Below are 17145 nucleotides of genomic sequence, written 5' to 3' on the forward strand. Positions count from 1 at the left end.
ATGAGAGTGCTGGAAAGCTAAGGAGCAATAGAGAGGCAAATGAACTATTGCTTTATCTTTATATTATTTTGCTTGTTATAGTGAGCTGTATTTCATGATTTAAAAAATAAAATTTTAATAAAAATAAAATACATATATGTTTAATTTCTGGTAGTGACAGAGTTTTGTTTGAGTAGTCATCTTTGGGATATCTGAGTCCCACTGCCTACCAAGTTCTGGCAAAAAATGGGACAACATAGGTGGTAAATGAAAATATTGCTATTACTCAGTAATTTTCTCTAGCACATCATCTGGCTGTCCTATTAATGAATTAATGAACAGGGCCTTAAACTAAAGGCAGGTGGTAATTGAGAGGCGTGACAATTAGATTATATATTTTTAGTATGTAGTTGCATGAATCCTGGAGATTAAAGATATAAAAAGCTAATTTCATTTTTACTCAGAGCCTATAAAAATCACTTGTTTCTAACAATGTATACAGAAGATAACACATGATTTAGGAAGCAAATGGAAATAGTCTTCTCAATATTGTATATGTAAAAAGAGTGATATTTAAAGGGATACTCATACATCATGTATTAGTTGCCCTAAGAGAAGTCTTTGTTAGTATTAATCCTTTGGAATGAAATTTTTGAACTGCTTTTTTTTTTAATATGAAGGCTTCTCTTAATATGGTTAATAAAACATTATGTTGTAAAGTGCTAACTCTGTGTTAAAAGCCTGAAAGACTTGATTGTTGAAATAATACATGTTACTGTATGCTACCTTTCTGAATAAACAGTTTTATATCTGAAATGTTAAATGTTTTTCATTTCCAAGATTGAGTCTGGTCCACTAAAAATCTCCAGTGTATCAGAGGTAATGAAAGAATCTAAACTCCAGAAACACAAGGGTGACACTCCAGCTTCAACAGGTACCTATATTTATAATCATTCTTCTAAAATTATGGGCACATGAATTGTTTTAATATATTTGTACCCGTGGTTAAAAGGGTGGCCCTTCTGCAGGAAGGACTCTCATTTTAGGGGTTGAGAGGTTGAGAGGGATATGGAATTGGGCTTTATTATGAATAGCTGCTCAGTGAGGGTAATGGCAAGAATTGTCTTACCTGCAACAGACTTTATTTTTTCTTTTCTTTTTTTCCCCTCTGACTCCTAGCTTTCCCCTTCAGATTTACATATTCTCTTTTTGCACCTATTTTTTTCCTGTTTACTAGTTTTTTTCTCCTCTATTTTTAGTGATTAAAGTGTCTGATCTAGTTTAGATCTGTAGATATTTTTTGCCATCACGATTTATTAATAATCCCACCTTAGTGAAGAGCACTGAACCTAACTCTAACCCAGTGATGGCGAACCTATGACACGCGTGTCAGAGGTGACACACGAACTCATTTTTTTGGTTGATTTTTCTTTGTTAAATGGCATTTAAATATATAAAATAAATATCAAAAATATAAGTCTTTGTTTTACTATGGTTGCAAATATCAAAAAATTTCTATACGTGACACGGCACCAGAGTTAAGTAGGGTTTTTCAAAATGCTGCCACCCCGAGCTCAAAAGGTTCGCCATCACTGCTCTAACCTGTTGAGCGATACACTTCAAATGTGTTACTGAGCAGGTTAGAGTTAGGCTAGTTATGTTTGAACTCCTTAGTCTCCTCCGTCCTCAATTAAATCAGTTGACTTTTTTCCATTTGGCAAATATTCACTCCTATGTGCCAAGCAGTCTTCTAGGTACTGGGGATATAGCAATGAATGAATAGTAAAAACTAACAAACACAAACACTGGGATTATTCCTTAGTGGGATGAGGGGAGGGAGATCATATATTAAATACATAAGTAAAATGTATAGGATGTTAGTGGTAAGTAAGTGTGGGAGGGAATGTTGCAGTTCTAATGGGGTCAGTAGGGAAAGGTCGCCTGGAAGGTTTCATTTGAGCTAAGGCTAAGAGATGAGGAAGTGAGTCATGGAAGGCTGGTGGGGAAAGGCATCCCAGGCAGAGGGATTAGCTAGTGCAAGGGCTTGGCATTTTCCAGCAAGGAGCAGATGAAGCTGGAGTGTGGAGCAAGAGAAGAACACTACTAGCAAATGAGGCCAGCGAGGGAGCAGAAAGCCTACTGTGGCAGTCCTGGAGGCCATCATAAGAATTTGCTTAAAAAAGAGAATTTTGCTTTATATCTGAGTGGGATGGGAAGTCCTTGGGAGGGTTCTGAGCCAGGGGACTGATATCTGACTTTTATTTTAATAAGATCACTATTGTGGAGAATACACAAGGGTCCAATGGAGAGCAGGAAGCTAATGGATTTTGTGATAATCCAGCTTTATCTCTTATATGGGACCTTCATTTCTTTAAAAACATTTTCTCCATTTTGTTGCTCTTTTCCCTTTTATTCCACCTCTATAATTACTCTTTTTCTCTTCAACACTTTTATTTATAATTTATGAGCTCTTGAGTTTTTTCAACTTTCCTTTCTTCAAAAATATGTCTGAAATAATTTTAACAGAGTTCTGTTCTTCACTAATTCACTATCTTGTGTTTAAAATGTTCATCTTGTTCTTGCTCACACCTCTTGTTTCATCTCTACCACTCTTCAATTAAAATGGTTTTTTTGGTTAATTACTTTCTTTTGTCTGCCTTCTTCATTATAGGCTCTTTTTTCCTTTGTTGTTATTTTCCCATGTTATGGAAATCTTTTATGTACGCCTCTCATGTGTTGATATCTAGTGCACTTAGTACTGTTACTAGAAGCCTTGCTTGAGAATAATGATGGTTAAACTGCAGGTGGATGCTGACAAGACTCTTTTCTCTAGTGTTTCCCAGCTGTTGTATCTTCTGGGTTTGGGTATGTGATGGACAGTGCCCCTGTCTATTTGTGTGTTTGAATACTGGCAGCACATCCATTTGTGTTTTTAAGGAGTCAGACATGAAGTGGGTGGTAGTAGTAGTGGATACCTGTGTGTTTCTCTGTTATTCCGGGAAACTATAAATACCATGAGTAACATATTTACAGCATCTACAGAGGCAGCCAAAATTATTTCTGCAGCAGGTGATACACTGTCGGTCCCAGCCCCTGCGGTTCAGCATGAGGATTCTATAAAAACTGATCACCCTCACATTGATGAAGGAAAAGCCAAGGCTGCAACTTCAGGTAGTTTAATTATGTATACTGTGGTTTTATAAATGATATGCTCATCAGAACTATTTAATGCCGAGACAACCCCTAGACACTATGTAAGTACACATTTATATTGATTTTAAGTCTGCAGACTTGCTTAGGTAATTTTTACAATTTCAAAGTCTGAATAAAACTTTGAAAACACGGAGTCTAAGAACTGATTTCTTATTTCTTCATGTTGGAGTCATTGAGTGATGCTCTCAGTTGATAAAGCTGGCAAGTAAAACGATGGTATTTTTATATCCCTGTGAGCTTTCGAAATTCTGTGCTGAAATTTGATTTCCTCTCTACTTTTGCTGCAAGAGGAAGCATCCTCAACTTCTGTAAGGGAGCGACCACCTGAAGAAGTTGCAGCTCGCCTTGCACAACAAGAAAAGCAAGAACAAGTTAAGCTTGAGTGTATGTAAACCAGACGACTTCTGAAGTACTTCGGGTCATCCCTGTTAGTTGCTCTCTTCTTCAACCATCAGCATAAGTTTCTCATCTCTCAGCTAGTTCTGGTTCCTTTTCTTTCTTTAGTGGCCTTGCTCTATTCACCACCTTTATTTCATCATTTGTGTTCTTTCCATCTAAACTTCTTTTACCCAGGTAACAAGGGCTATTAGTGTCCCATTGGTGAAAACTCCAAGTAATACTTGTACTTTCTCCATTTGTTTTTATTATGGTTGGTGCTAAAGGTTCTTTGTACTCTGGTGAACAGAAATTGTTTGCAATTTGCCTGAGTCTTTTTTTTTTTACTTTTTTCAATTACAGATGACATTCAATATTGCATTAGTTTCAGGTATATATCATAATGGTTAGATACTTAATATAATTTACTGAGTGATCCCCCTCAATAAATCTAGTACCCAAGAAGCACCATACATACTTACTACAATATTGTAGACTATATTCCCTATGCTGTACTTTACATCCCCATGCCTGTTCTGTAACTACCAATTTATACTTCTTAATCCCTTTACTTTTTTCATTCAGTCCCCCAACCCACCTCCCTTTTAGCAACTGTCATTTTGTTCTCTGTATCTATGAGTCTGTTTCTGTTTGTTTATTTTTTTAGGTTCCACATATAAGTGAAAGCATATCATATTTGTCTTTCTCTGACTTATTTCACTTAGCACAATACTCTAGGTTCATTCATGCTGTCATAGTTGGTAAGATTTCATTATTTTTTATGGCTGAGTAATATTCCATTGTATGTATCAGCCACATCTTTATCCAATCATCTATTGATGGACACTTAGGTTGCTTCCATATCTTGGCTATTGTAAATAATGCTGCAGTGAACATAGGGATGCATATATCTTTCTGAATTAGTGTTTTGGATTTCTTTGGGTAATACCTAGAAGTGGAATTGCTGTTCCATTTTTAATTTTTGAGGAGCCTCCATACTGTTTTCCATAGCAGCTGCATTAGAATTCCTACCAACAGTGCATGGGGGTTCCCTTTCTCCACATCCTTGCCAACACTTGTTGTTTGTTGATTTATTGATGATAGCCATTCTGACAGGTGTGATGTGATATCTCATTATGGTTTTAATTTGCATTTCTCTGATGATTAGAGATGTTGAACATCGTTTCATATGTTCTCCTGGGAGAAATATCTATTCAAGTCCTCTGCCCATTTTTTAATTGGATTGTTTTGGTTTTTTGGTGTTAGGTTGCATGGCCTAACAGTCTTTTAATTGTTAAATTCATAAATTTATTTGTCAGTTCAGAGTGGCGCACCCTCTGCTTTATTACCCAGCCTCTGGGCTCTCACTGTGGTAGCCCTCTTATCTTCCATTGGTGGGGGACAGATGTTCCACACATTTCCGATTTCCAGCTAACTAAAGCATATTTCTTTTTACATTTCAATTTTAAGTTTTCTGATGGTCTAAAAAAAGATAATAGATGTGTAAAAATGTATTTTCCTGTCTTAAATAAGGTACATGGAGCATAATTTATTGTACTGTGCTGCAATATAGTGATGTCTCCTGGTAGTGGGCATGTAGCTTTTTGATGAATTGAGGAAATGTTTGTTTTACAGTTTTTAGAGTTTTTTTTGTGTGTGTGTCTCTCCCTACCCCTTTTCTATTTGTCTTCTGCCTTGAGTGGTTCCTGTTCCCCTCCTAATGCGTTGGATCTGCCCTACTCTGAGGAGGCAAGTTTGTTAGAATTACATAAAGTGTAAAAGGGACAGAGGAGCATAGGTGTAGATTTGTGTGTTTTATTGTTTATTGGTGTGTTTTGTTTGTTTTTTTGAGAATGTTGTATTTTTTGAGGAATATTTTGACGTCTAAATAAGTAAACTATTTCTATTTTTTCCACTTTTTAATTTTTTCTGAATTATTTACTACAAATCAAAATCACTTTTCCCTTTTATGTTTTTAATTTATTTTTTACTCTTCTTTTATCATATGGACAACTTGAAGTAAGCCATAAATTTAAGATGGCATTGCCCGCTGCTTCATTACCTTCCTTTTTTCTTTGTCTAGTTATTTTTATCTTTCATTTTGGGCAAAGTGAGAATTTTCAAGATTTTTTTCTGTCACCTCATAGTTTTCTCCCAAACTTTAATTTAAAAATGTGTGTGTAAATATCTTATCAAGAATCAAAGCACAAAAACTCAACAAGTTGGACTACATCAAACTAAAAAACTTCTATGCAGCAAAAGAAACAGTCAATGAAATGAAAAGGCAACCTGTAGAATGAGAGAAAATATTTGCAAACCATATATCTGATATGGGGTTTAAAATCTAAAATATATATGAAACTCATGCAACTCAATATAAAAAGAAAAAGCAAAGGGCCTGATCTGCTACAGGGTCTGCTAGCCTCTATAAAGTGGTTTACTGTTATTTTGTGCTTGAAATAATGTTCCACCATTAATTCAGGCATGTTTCTTTGTAGCCTCTTTAGCTCTCTATATCCCCTGTATTTTCAGTTGAACTTTAGTTGCACATTTGGGATTTTCTTAGTATTAGCTTTGTCCTTTTTTTTTTTTTTTATTTGTTTTGTTAATCCTAACCTGAGTATATTTTTTCCATTGTTTTTCAGAAAAAGTAGAAAAAAGGGAGAGGGGAAAGAAGGAAAGGAGGGAGTAAAGCGCGTGAGAGAAAGAGAGAGATGTGAGAGAGACACATTGACTGGTTGGCCTCCAAGGGGAGACATGGGGGTGGGCAAGGAACGGGGGAGCAGGGAGCTAACTGGCAACCCAAGTACCCAGGTACATGCCCTTGACTGGGAATCCAGCCCGTGACCATTTGGTGCGTAGGCTCACCCTGACCACTGAGACACACCGGCCAGGGCTAGCTTTTAATCTGTGTCGCAGAGGTATTGTGTGTGGTTCATCAGGTTCCATTGTCCTCTAGCTTATGCTGCTTTTGCTCCAAGTCACCTTTTGTTTTTGTCTCAGGTACCAAATATATTTTCCTTTTTTGGTCATCTGATATCTGATAAATTCATATTCTCACTGGCCTTCTTTCTTCAAATGACCATTTTTTCACTTTAGTATTGTATCTAAAATCATTCCTTGCTTTATTTTAAAACAAAAAAATTAGGTTTCTTTTGATTCCTGAAGCAGCAGATAGCAATGTTATCTTGAATACTGGTATCTGCTATTTTCTGAGTTCTTTGTGGAAAACACTGTCCATTTTCAGGTTACCTTTTTTTTGTTTGTTTGCATGTTTTCTTGCTTGTCTTTTTTTCCCTCTTGTCTGTCTGTTATCATATATCTTTTTTTAAAAAATATTTTATTGATTTTTTACAGAGAGGAAGGGAGAGGGATAGAGAGTTAGAAACATCGATGAGCGAGAAACATCAATCAGTTGCCTCCTGCACAGCCCCTACTGGGGGTGTGCCCGCAGCAAGGTACATGCCCTTGACCGGAATCGAACCTGGGACCCTTCAGTCCGCAGGCCGATGCTGTATCCACTGAGCCAAACTGGTTAGGGCTGTTATATATCTTGGTGGTAGAAATAATTTACTGTGAGTATCCCTTCCTGCTGAGGAGATGAAAATGGTTACCTCTTTTTTTTTATTTTATTACGTTTTTTCCCCGTGGTTCTATATGATTATTTAAAATGAAAAGTGCCGCCCTAGCCGGTTTGGCTCAGTGGATAGAGCATCGGCCTGGGGACCGAAAGGTCCCAGGTTGGATTCCGGTCAAGGGCACATGCCCGGGTTGTGGGCTCAGTCTCCAGTGGGGGACTTGTAGTAGGCAGCCGATCCATGATTCTCTCTCATCGTGGATGTTTCTATCTCTCTCTCCCTCTTCCTTCCTATCTGAAATCAATAAAAAATATATTTTAAAAAAATATGCCAGTGGTTATGCTGAACTTACAGCTTGTGATAGGTGAAAGGGACTAGAGTGCCCTAAATCTTGTCCCTCCCATTTGAAATAAATGCTAGCCGCCTTTAAGCATTTTTTTTTCTTAAAATAACCCCCAAACACTTTTTATTTTGAAAAAATTTTAGGTGTACACAACAATAAAAATAGTATAATGAATCCCCACAAATCTATCATCCAAAGTCAATAATTACTAATTACGTTTTTTGTGGGTTTTTTTACATTTTGGGAGAACTACAATGGAACTCAGTAGAAGAGTGAAAGTTTAAAATAAAGTCATATGTGGGGGGAATCTATTTTTTTTAACTGTTTTTTTTTACTTTAGCTCTAGCCAAGAGCTTGGAAGATGCTCTGAGCCAAACTGCGCACATCACTCAGCAGGCCGTTGTAGCTCAGAACGCTGCAGTCCAGGCCGTCCATGCCCACTCCAACATCCTGAAAGCAGCCATGGACAATTCTGAGGTGAGCCAAAGACCTGAGGTGCTTAAGAAACTGATGCCTTCCTCCTAGCAGAGGCTGTCTCTCTCTAAGCAAAAGTAATCTAAAGTAGTTGTCTTTTAAAGAAACAACACAAAGGAACAAGAAAGACCTTTAAATGTTCTCTAATGAATTTTTATGTGGTGTTTTATCTCACAACAATGATATGGTACACAAGTTAGTTCAGATTTCCTTTCATATCTTAATAGTGCTTCATTGTATTTGTTGTTTGCTTTCTATTTTTTGCTTTAAAATAGCCAATTTTAAAAAATAACCTTTTTGTTTTGAGATACTTTTAGATTGACATGCAGTTGTAAGAAGTAATACAGGGAGATCCCATGTACCCTAAAACACCAGCTATTTTACATGCTTACGCTGATTATTTAACTTATATTTAACATGTTAAAGGATAAAGTACATTGATTTAAAATGTAATACCGGAACTCAGTAAGTTTCCTTTAGCATTACATTCAGTTATTTAGTACATAAAAATATATCTTAATACCAAGTTATTTAAATAATAAAATACTTTAACTATAAATCTCATGGATCAGGAGGATCATGCATAATCAGTAAAGTTACTTTTTCACCATAACTATAGTTTTTAAAAAATTTAAATACACTTTACATTGTTTTAGTCATATGTACATACATCACAAAAGAGTTAAATTAGACCTTGGACATAAATAGAAACTATAAACTTTGAAAACTTAAAGAAAATTTTATTTTATTCAAAGTCCAAGAAAAAAAAATTTCAGTCAGAGTTCAGTCAGGAAAGTGGAAACCACACAGAATATTTAATATGCTCGTTATAGAAGCAGGTAGGGAAAGCTAGAAGGTACATATCAGGAAGTTGGTTTCAAACTCAGGTGGGCCAATATCTTTCAGAAGAACACTGGCTAGGAACTGTAAATAGCCATGGCACTACTTGGGCGGAAGGCTACATGAGAGGGTATTTCCTCTTCCTAGTGGGCATGAGGATCAGAGAGCATGAAACCCATTGCAGTCCAGACTTGACAACTGAAGAACACCTTGTAGTAGCAGTTAACTGGATTAGGGAGTATTAGCTGGTATTGCAAAACAATCAGAAGAGGATGTGAACAAAAGTTTTGAAATGTTATGGATTCCAACTTCCGTTTCTTCTAGTAAGAAGCTACAGGTGCACGTGGGCTCCATAATACCGCGTATTACTGCACCAGAGCAGAGTTTGGAAACAGAGTTGGCTTGATGGCAGGGGAGTCTGGTGTCTGTTTCACAGGGCAGCTTATCTTTGGTCATCTAGAAATAGAAATACCTTCAACAAAGGGAAACACATTTTAGCCTCCAGGATATCATTAACACTTACATGATTTATAAGCCTTTTTGAGTTCATTATAAAGGATTCTGTTAATACAATACCAGGTGGTTCTAACAGCATACTATAGAGTCTTGGAAAATTTGATATACATGACAAGATACTGCTATCGTTCAACCCAGCATCCTTTCTTTTTCTATTTATTTATTTATTTACCTTTAAAAATATATTTTATTGATTTTTTTAACAGAGAGGAAGGGAGAGGGATAGAGCGTTAGAAACATTGATGAGAGAGAAACATTGATCAGCTGCCTCCTGCAAACCCCCTCCTGGAGATGTGCCGCAACAGATTCCTTGACCGGAATCGAACCTGAGACCCTTCAGTCCGCAGGCCGACACTGTATCCACTGAGCCAAACTGGTTAGGGCAGCCGTGGGCAAACTACGGCCCGCGGGCCGGATCCGGCCCGTTCGGCTGTTCTAGCCGGCCCGCGGAGCCGAAAGAGCGGAGGGTTCTCTTGCTCTCCCCTCTGCTCCTTCACCAGCAGCAGTGTTAACATGTGTTAGTTCACACAAACACTCCATCCATGCTTTTGTTCCGGCCCTCCGGTCCAGTTTAAGAACCCATTGTGGCCCTCGAGTCAAAAAGTTTGCCCACCCCTGGGTTAGGGTCTTTCTTTTTATTTTTACTTTATTTTTTTAAATATATTTTTTATTGATTTTTTACAGAGAAGAAGGGAGAGAGATAGAGAGTTAGAAACATCGATGAGAGAGAAACATCGATCAGCTGCCTCCTGCACATCTCCTACTGGGGATGTGCCCGCAACCCAGGTACATGCCCTTGACCGGAATCGAACCTGGGACCTTTCAATCCGCATGCCGACGCTCTATCCACTGAGCCAAACCGGTTTCGGCTATTTTTACTTTATTTTTTAAAATAATTCTTTATTGCTGAAAGTATTACATATGTCCCCTTTTTCCCCCCATCGACCCCCTCCAGGCCCTCACCATCCCATTGTCTGTGTCCATGGTCCATGCATACACCAGCATCCTTTCTTAATATTTTGTTTGGCAAGATGGCAATTCACTGAAACATCAACTTTATTATTCCTACCATAATATTAATTTGCTTTGTCATTTTGCATCAATTTACGTAGAACATAAAAACAAAAAAGTGAGATACAGAGATAGAAGTACCGAATATTTTCTCTAAAAGCTGGGATGATGATTCTTCTTCTTTTTTTTGTTTTTTGTATTTTTTTCTTAAAAATTTTTTACTTTCCTTTCTTTTTACAAACCTCGTGTCGAGTGCCGACTTTCAGTAGATCACAGCGAGGGAACTGCTCTCCTATGTACGAAACCCCGACCCAGAAGCCGGTCGTCTACGAATGGTTTAGCACCAGGTTTCCCATGAACGTGGCTTGAAGGGGAGGGGGCGGCCCCCTTTCCAGCCGCATCTCGTTTCCCAGGACTCTAAAAGCTGGGATTCTTAAACCTGAAGTTGGGTCTGTGGGTAGAGTTCAGGGGCTTGAGGAACTTGGATGAAAAACATCTTTATTTTTCATAGTCTCAAAACCTTTTCCTTCAATTATGAATATCAGCAACAAACCAGAGTAGGTTAGCACTGCTCCTACCTTTGTCCCCAGCAGAAAGCCCGGGTATTCTCACATCACATTACAGGACTTGCAGATCCCTTGCAATATCATCTGTGCTCACCACCACTTCTAAAGTAGGGTATTTATTAGTCTTACCACTGGATCTTGGTTTCTGCTTCACAAAATTTTTTTTTTTTAATATATTTTATTGATTTTTTTACAGAGAGGAGGGGAGAGAGATAGAGAGTTAGAAACATCGATGAGAGAGAAACATCAATCAGCTGCCTCCTGCACATCTCCCACCGGGGATATGCCCGCAACCCAGGCACATACCCCCGACCGGAATCGAACCTGGGACCCTCCAGTCCGCAGGCCGACGCTCCATCCACTGAGCCAAACCGGTTTCGGCTGCTTCACAAAATTAAAAAAAACATTTCTTATGACAATATTTCAATGTAATTTGGTTCCTTTGTAATCTTATAGTTTCATTTTAAGCATTTGAAAATGGTATTCTGAGAAACTTTTTCAGATGCCCACAGTGGTCCAGTGGCAAGGTTAAGGGACTTGGCTCTCTAAACTTACCATTGACAACAGATGTACCTTTAAAATGGAGACCATGCTAGATTAGATGTCCGTGGGAACGTAATGTGGAGAATAGGTTTTGAATGACCCAAATTAGAAGTGTTACTTTTGCTGAGCCCTCCTCCCAAAGCAGCAGGCCTTGGGCTGCAGAGGCAGAACTACTTGTATTTCTTCCTAGGGTATAAGTTGGGCATCCATGGCCCCAGTCACCTTACTGAAATGACAGTCATGTTCTGGGTGGGCGGCGGCCCCTGTAGTTGCCCTCTTTGGGCAATTTGAAATGTAATTATTGGACCAATTCATTTATTTTTTTTCTAGATAAAAGTATTTTGTTCTCTGATAATTCAGTTTGTTCCTGTTCATCTCCAGGGTCCTAGCATAGTGTACTTTCAAGATAAGCCATAAAAAAAGAAAAAAGAAAAAACAGAGATAAGCCATAAGGTAGTTTTGCTTCATATCTGCACAGAACACATTCACTTTAAACTATATGCACTTGTCAAAAGGAAAGAGAGAAAAAAAATATTTAAAATAGTTCAGACAGTTCCAAATAACATTCCACTTACTGTATATATGATGCAGAATGTGGGGAGGATGGGTGCTGGACTCATGCTTTCAGTGATCTGGGTTCTTGCATCTCATGGTGTGAGCATCTTGCTGCACTGAGTATGATTACAGTTACAGGTTGGGAGTGGGGTTTGGTACAGTGTGTTTCCTAAATAGGAGCAACTCTGCTCAGTTGAGAAAGTGGCAATCAGTTCTAATGCTGCAACAAAACCATGTTAGACCTGCCTAAGGAATTTTCAAGGGAAACTTATTTATATATGTATATTTTATTTATCTATGTGTATAATTCACATTCTATAAAAGTCAGCATGGGAGGGTTAACATTAGTTGATTTTAACCTTGCAGATTATAGAGGACAATGCTTTAGAATAGTGTTTTGGAGTAGTAAGGACCCTACAGATGCATAAACTTTTTACTTATCCTTAAATTATGATTTTGGTAGATATACAGTGCTTCATTGAATAATGATTTAATCAACAAACGTAATTCATGAAAAGTTATTGTTCTTATTAATTTTTTCTGCCTTGTGTCTTCTTTTGAGGATCTAATAAAAATGCTCTTATGCACAAAAACAGTCTTACAATTTTGTTGGGGGCGGGGTGATGGGAGACCATTCATGGATTTCTTTGAGCCTCACCATGAACCTTAGATTAAGAGTGCCTACTCTGCCCGGGCTGGTGTTGCTCACTGGTTAGAGCCTTGGCCTGCACACTGAAGGGTCTTGGGTTCGATTTCCGGTCAAGGGCATGTACCTGGGTTGCTGGTTTGATCCCTGGCCTCCCTCCTTTCTCCCAACCTCCCTCCCTTCCACTCTTTCTAAAAATCAATGGAAAAAATATCCCTGGGTAAGGATTAACCAAAAAATCCAAACAACCAAAAAAGAGTACCTACTCTGGATAATGATAATTATTGTGTGTGACTTTTTACCTTTGAATTTAATGTCACTTGTTTCTGTATTTGATCCTGTTGGCCTGTCCTACGACAATAATAGCAGTTACTCATGTTTACATAATTCAGACCTTTTTTTTGGCACTGATGGTATTTGGCTCCTTCTATAGAATGTCCCCAAAAATGTATACACACTTTAACAGCTGATAGGTCAATTTTGAAAATGAAATGCATTTTTAAAAAAAATTATTTTTATTGATTTCAAAGAGGGAGGGAGTGGGGGGAGAGAGAGAGAGAGAGAGAGAGAGAGAGGGAGAGAGAGAGAAAGAGAGAAAAGCATCAATTATGAAGAGAATCACTGATAGACTGCCTCCTGCATGCCCCACAACTGAGGATCGAGCCTGAACCTGGGCATATGCCCTGACTAGGAATTGAACTGTGACCTCCCGGTTCATAGGTCGACACTCAGCCACTGAGCCACACCGGTAGGGTGAAAATGAAATGCATTTAATAAAGACTGCCTTTATAGTTATTCAAAGTGTGTATATACATGTTTTGGATCCACCCTATATTTTTAAAAAATTAATTTATTTTCCAAGTACATTTGACGTACAATATTCGTTTCAGGTGCCCAGCATACTGATTATTATGAACCTTACAAAGCAATTGCCCCAAAACTAGTAATGAAAACTTTTTGTTCAGATTGCAGGTGAGAAGAAGTCAGCTCAGTGGCGCACAGTGGAAGGTGCACTGAAGGAACGCAGAAAGGCAGTAGATGAGGCTGCCGATGCCCTTCTCAAAGCCAAGTAATTACTCATGGACTTTAACAAGTAATTAGGGCCGCCTGGTGGCTTTCTTTGGGCTGGGTTTTCTTTGTATTGTCTGTCCAGAAAGAGGAAGCAGAGAAACCCTTTCCTCCCTCTCCACCTGTTCTTGATTTGTATTGGTATTAGGAACACAAGTTTAAAAAGGAGGGATGGAATGAAATATAATTAGGCCAAAATAAATTTGATAGAAACCTATAAAAGAGATCTTGTGAGAAGCAGTTTTTCTTTGGGTTATTGCTTCTCCAAAGAATTACTGAGCTTCTGCCATAATTTCAAGATTTTTCTTGGATATTTTGAGCAGTTTTATTAGAATTTAGAGAGTATCTCACAATCTCTTTGCCTTAATTACCTAAGTAGTTATATATAAATATAATGGGTTTTATGCCACCTTGACCTCGATTTCTGGAGGTTGGCTAAAACTAGGATCCAGCACGAAAACCAAATACAAGATCAACCTCTGATGATAGAAACCTACTTACATTTGAATAAAGGTTCTCATCAACATAATGGAATCGTATTATGTTATTCAAAATTTTGCTGTCTCCCTTAGTGCCTGTTAGGAGATTTAAGACATTTGCTTACATTACTCCAGACCAGGGGTGGGGAACGTCCAGCCTACGAGAATTTGGTCTGCCCCCGCCCAGGCATTAGGGGTGAGTTAATGAAATGTTTGACCAAATATAGCAGGCTAATTTTAAAGTTGATCATTTTGTATGGCCCGCAAATGATGTTATAAAGTAACTAAAAGGCCCTTGGCAGAAAAAGGTTCCCCACCCCTGCTCTAGACCATGAATCAGGGCTCTGGGTTTATGTTTTGTGGTGGGCAGACCATAGTCCTTCTGGCCTATGAAACATTCTGAATAGTGAGGGCTCCCCAACACTGGCTATTTGCTCATTGAGCTCTTTGGCCTCCTCCCTTGCTTTTGCCTTATTGGCAGAGGAGTCAGCCTAATCCTTGCAAAGGCCGCCATTTGGAGTGGTCTTCACGTGGCAGGCACTGTGCCAGGTACTTAGGAATTGCCTCTGATCCCTGCTCATGCAAGCGTGCGCAGCAGAGGAGAGGCTGACTTGGAGCAGAATCCAGGTCTCCTGTTTGGCGGCCTCCGTCTTTCCTGTGCACCAGGCCACTTCTCTGGGTCCCTCTGGGAAGTCTAGCTTCTGACCGAGGTGTTTTCAGTTGTTGGCAAGGACAGCTTCTCTGCCTACTGACTGAGAAGGCGTTGAGTAATTTTTTTCCCCAAAAAACTTTAAAACAATTGAATGTTGTATTTAAACTCTTTAAAAAAGTTGACAAGGAATAATACTAAATCTTTGTTTTGTTTTATTGGTTTTCAGAGAACAGTTGGAGAAGATGAAAAGTGTAATTGAAAATGCAAAGAAAAAAGAGGTTGCTGGGGCCAAACCTCATATAACTGCTGCAGAGGGAAAACTTCACAGCCTGATAGTTGATCTGGATAATGTGGTCCAAAAGGTGGGGTTTTAGGTCGTTTATAAGTATTTTTTACTTTTAAATAATATCCTTTAGACAAAAGATTTTAAAAATTCAGGAAAATAATAAATTCCTACCATATCTGTCCCTTTTCCCCTGCAAAGAATATAAGTTGTTACAAATTTTACAAACTTGAGTTGGACACAAAGTGGATTGTTCAGTATTGTTATTTTTTATAATAGGTAACATTTTTGGTTATGGTTGTTACCACTTAAGAAAACTTCCATTGTAGCAGAACTTCGGTCTGCACCTGTGATCTGTGTGGGTAGTTTCCTGTGAGCCCGAGAAAGAGATACACGGGCACCTAGGCTGGGAGAGGGCTTGCCCAAAGTATTAGAATAGAATTAGAAGGAAACAAAGACACGGCTTATGTTTCTTTTCCTGAGCTTTAGATTTCTCTCTATATATTTTTATGTTTTCCCAACCACATGTAAAGAAATAAATGAATATAGCTTCTGTTTTTTAGAACATGTATTTGTCACTTTAACCACGTAACCCTTGTGTTTGTATAGGTTGAAGCAGCTCAGTCTGAGGCTAAGGTTGTGTCTCAGTATCATGAGCTTGTGGTCCAAGCCCGGGATGACTTTAAGCGAGAATTGGACAGTATTACTCCAGAAGTCTTGCCAGGGTGGAAAGGAATGAGTAAGTATAACTGAAGTGTTGGCACTTTTCTTTTTTCATTTTTAAACAACAGATAGACTAAACTGACTTCAACTCCATTCATCTAGTCCAAACCCCTCTGACATGCATATCTCCTTTGGCATACAGTACAGTGTTTCCAACATTTTATTTCAGTCACTGGTGTGACAAGTAACACACTGTGACAGTACTCCCATGGTTTTAGCCATAGTGAACATAAGGTCTAGCCAGTGTTTGATTCCATAACCCAATCTGGTCTCTGCTAGTCAAAAAAAAAAGTAGTTTTGTTTTTTTATTGATAGCCAAGTGAATGAGAGTGATATTATAACCTTGATTCTGTTAGAATATAATATATATGTAAAATTATTCAATACCTTTGGTACTTTAAAAATCTTCATAATGAATTACTTAAGGTGCCCCTTACTGCTCTGTGACAACACTGTGGTTGAGAACTCCCCCAGGGACACTGCAGTGAGAAGGAAATTGGCTCTGAGGCTCTTGCCTTGCAAATGGCTCAGATTGCAGGGAACTTTGATGGCTAAGCAATTACAAAGTGTACCTGCAGGGAATATATTTCATTTCCTGAAGTGCTCTGCAGGTAGCAAGAATTGGAGGTTACCAGTCTCAACAAAATCAGAATACTACTTAAATGTCAGTGTCTGTTGGAAACTGAACATCAGGTAGGACCTGAAGAACTGGTGTTAAGGTGTCAAGGTTGCATCATGGAACCATGGCTGGTCCAAGTAGCTAAGGTAAAAAAGATCAGTGCAGGAATTTTGTCTGCATTGTGGCCAGCCAGGCAGATTTAATGACAAGGCTGCCAAAAATTAACTCAGACATTTAGTATTTTTAATTCAGTTTATTGACTTAAGAAGGAGATATCAGACTCATGTTAAAGACAAAAATAAAAGCAGGAGAAAGACACGCAGTTCAGTCTGGGAACAGTGGTTCTTGTTTCCAAAGAGGGAGTGTGGACAGACTACCCTGAGCAGGTAGTGAAGCCACTTCTGCACATTTCCCTCCTCGGAATTCCTCCCGGGCTGAGCTTCACTGAGGTAACTTGTTATCACCCCAGAGACCTTCCCTCTTCATCTTACTCCAGAAGTCACTCTACCACATTACATTATCTTATCCTTTTGAAATTCTTTCTTACTGGTTTTTGTGCATCTGTGACATTGGAAGATAGTGTGGAGTCTTGGCTGGCTGAAATAAATGCAATAGGTTGAAAGGGCAGGATAGGGACAGGTTGTGTCTGTGGAGAGTTAGTTATGAGTGCTATCCCTAGGAA

At 38.5% G+C, this 17145-nt stretch overlaps 1 protein-coding gene across 10 annotated transcripts in view; it reads left to right on the forward strand.

Moving 5' to 3' along the window:
• The window catches only part of IMMT (inner membrane mitochondrial protein), a 52727-nt gene that overhangs the window by 23424 nt on the left and 12158 nt on the right, over nt 1-17145 (forward strand). For 2 of the 10 annotated variants that reach the window (XM_036333910.1, XM_036333907.1), the window contains exons 4-10: nt 820-913; nt 3046-3150; nt 3481-3576; nt 7829-7965; nt 13605-13708; nt 15065-15200; nt 15731-15860. In XM_036333910.1, the coding sequence (XP_036189803.1) occupies nt 820-913; nt 3046-3150; nt 3481-3576; nt 7829-7965; nt 13605-13708; nt 15065-15200; nt 15731-15860 (802 nt within the window). Of the gene's footprint in view, nt 1-819; nt 914-3012; nt 3151-3480; nt 3577-7828; nt 7966-13604; nt 13709-15064; nt 15201-15730; nt 15861-17145 lie in introns of all 10 variants that reach the window. The other 8 variants (XM_036333914.1, XM_036333912.1, XM_036333905.1 and 5 more) reach the window with 7 other exon arrangements.

This window comes from Myotis myotis, unplaced genomic scaffold (genome assembly GCF_014108235.1).
Source record: "Myotis myotis isolate mMyoMyo1 unplaced genomic scaffold, mMyoMyo1.p scaffold_m19_p_14, whole genome shotgun sequence".
NCBI lineage: Eukaryota > Metazoa > Chordata > Mammalia > Chiroptera > Vespertilionidae > Myotis > Myotis myotis.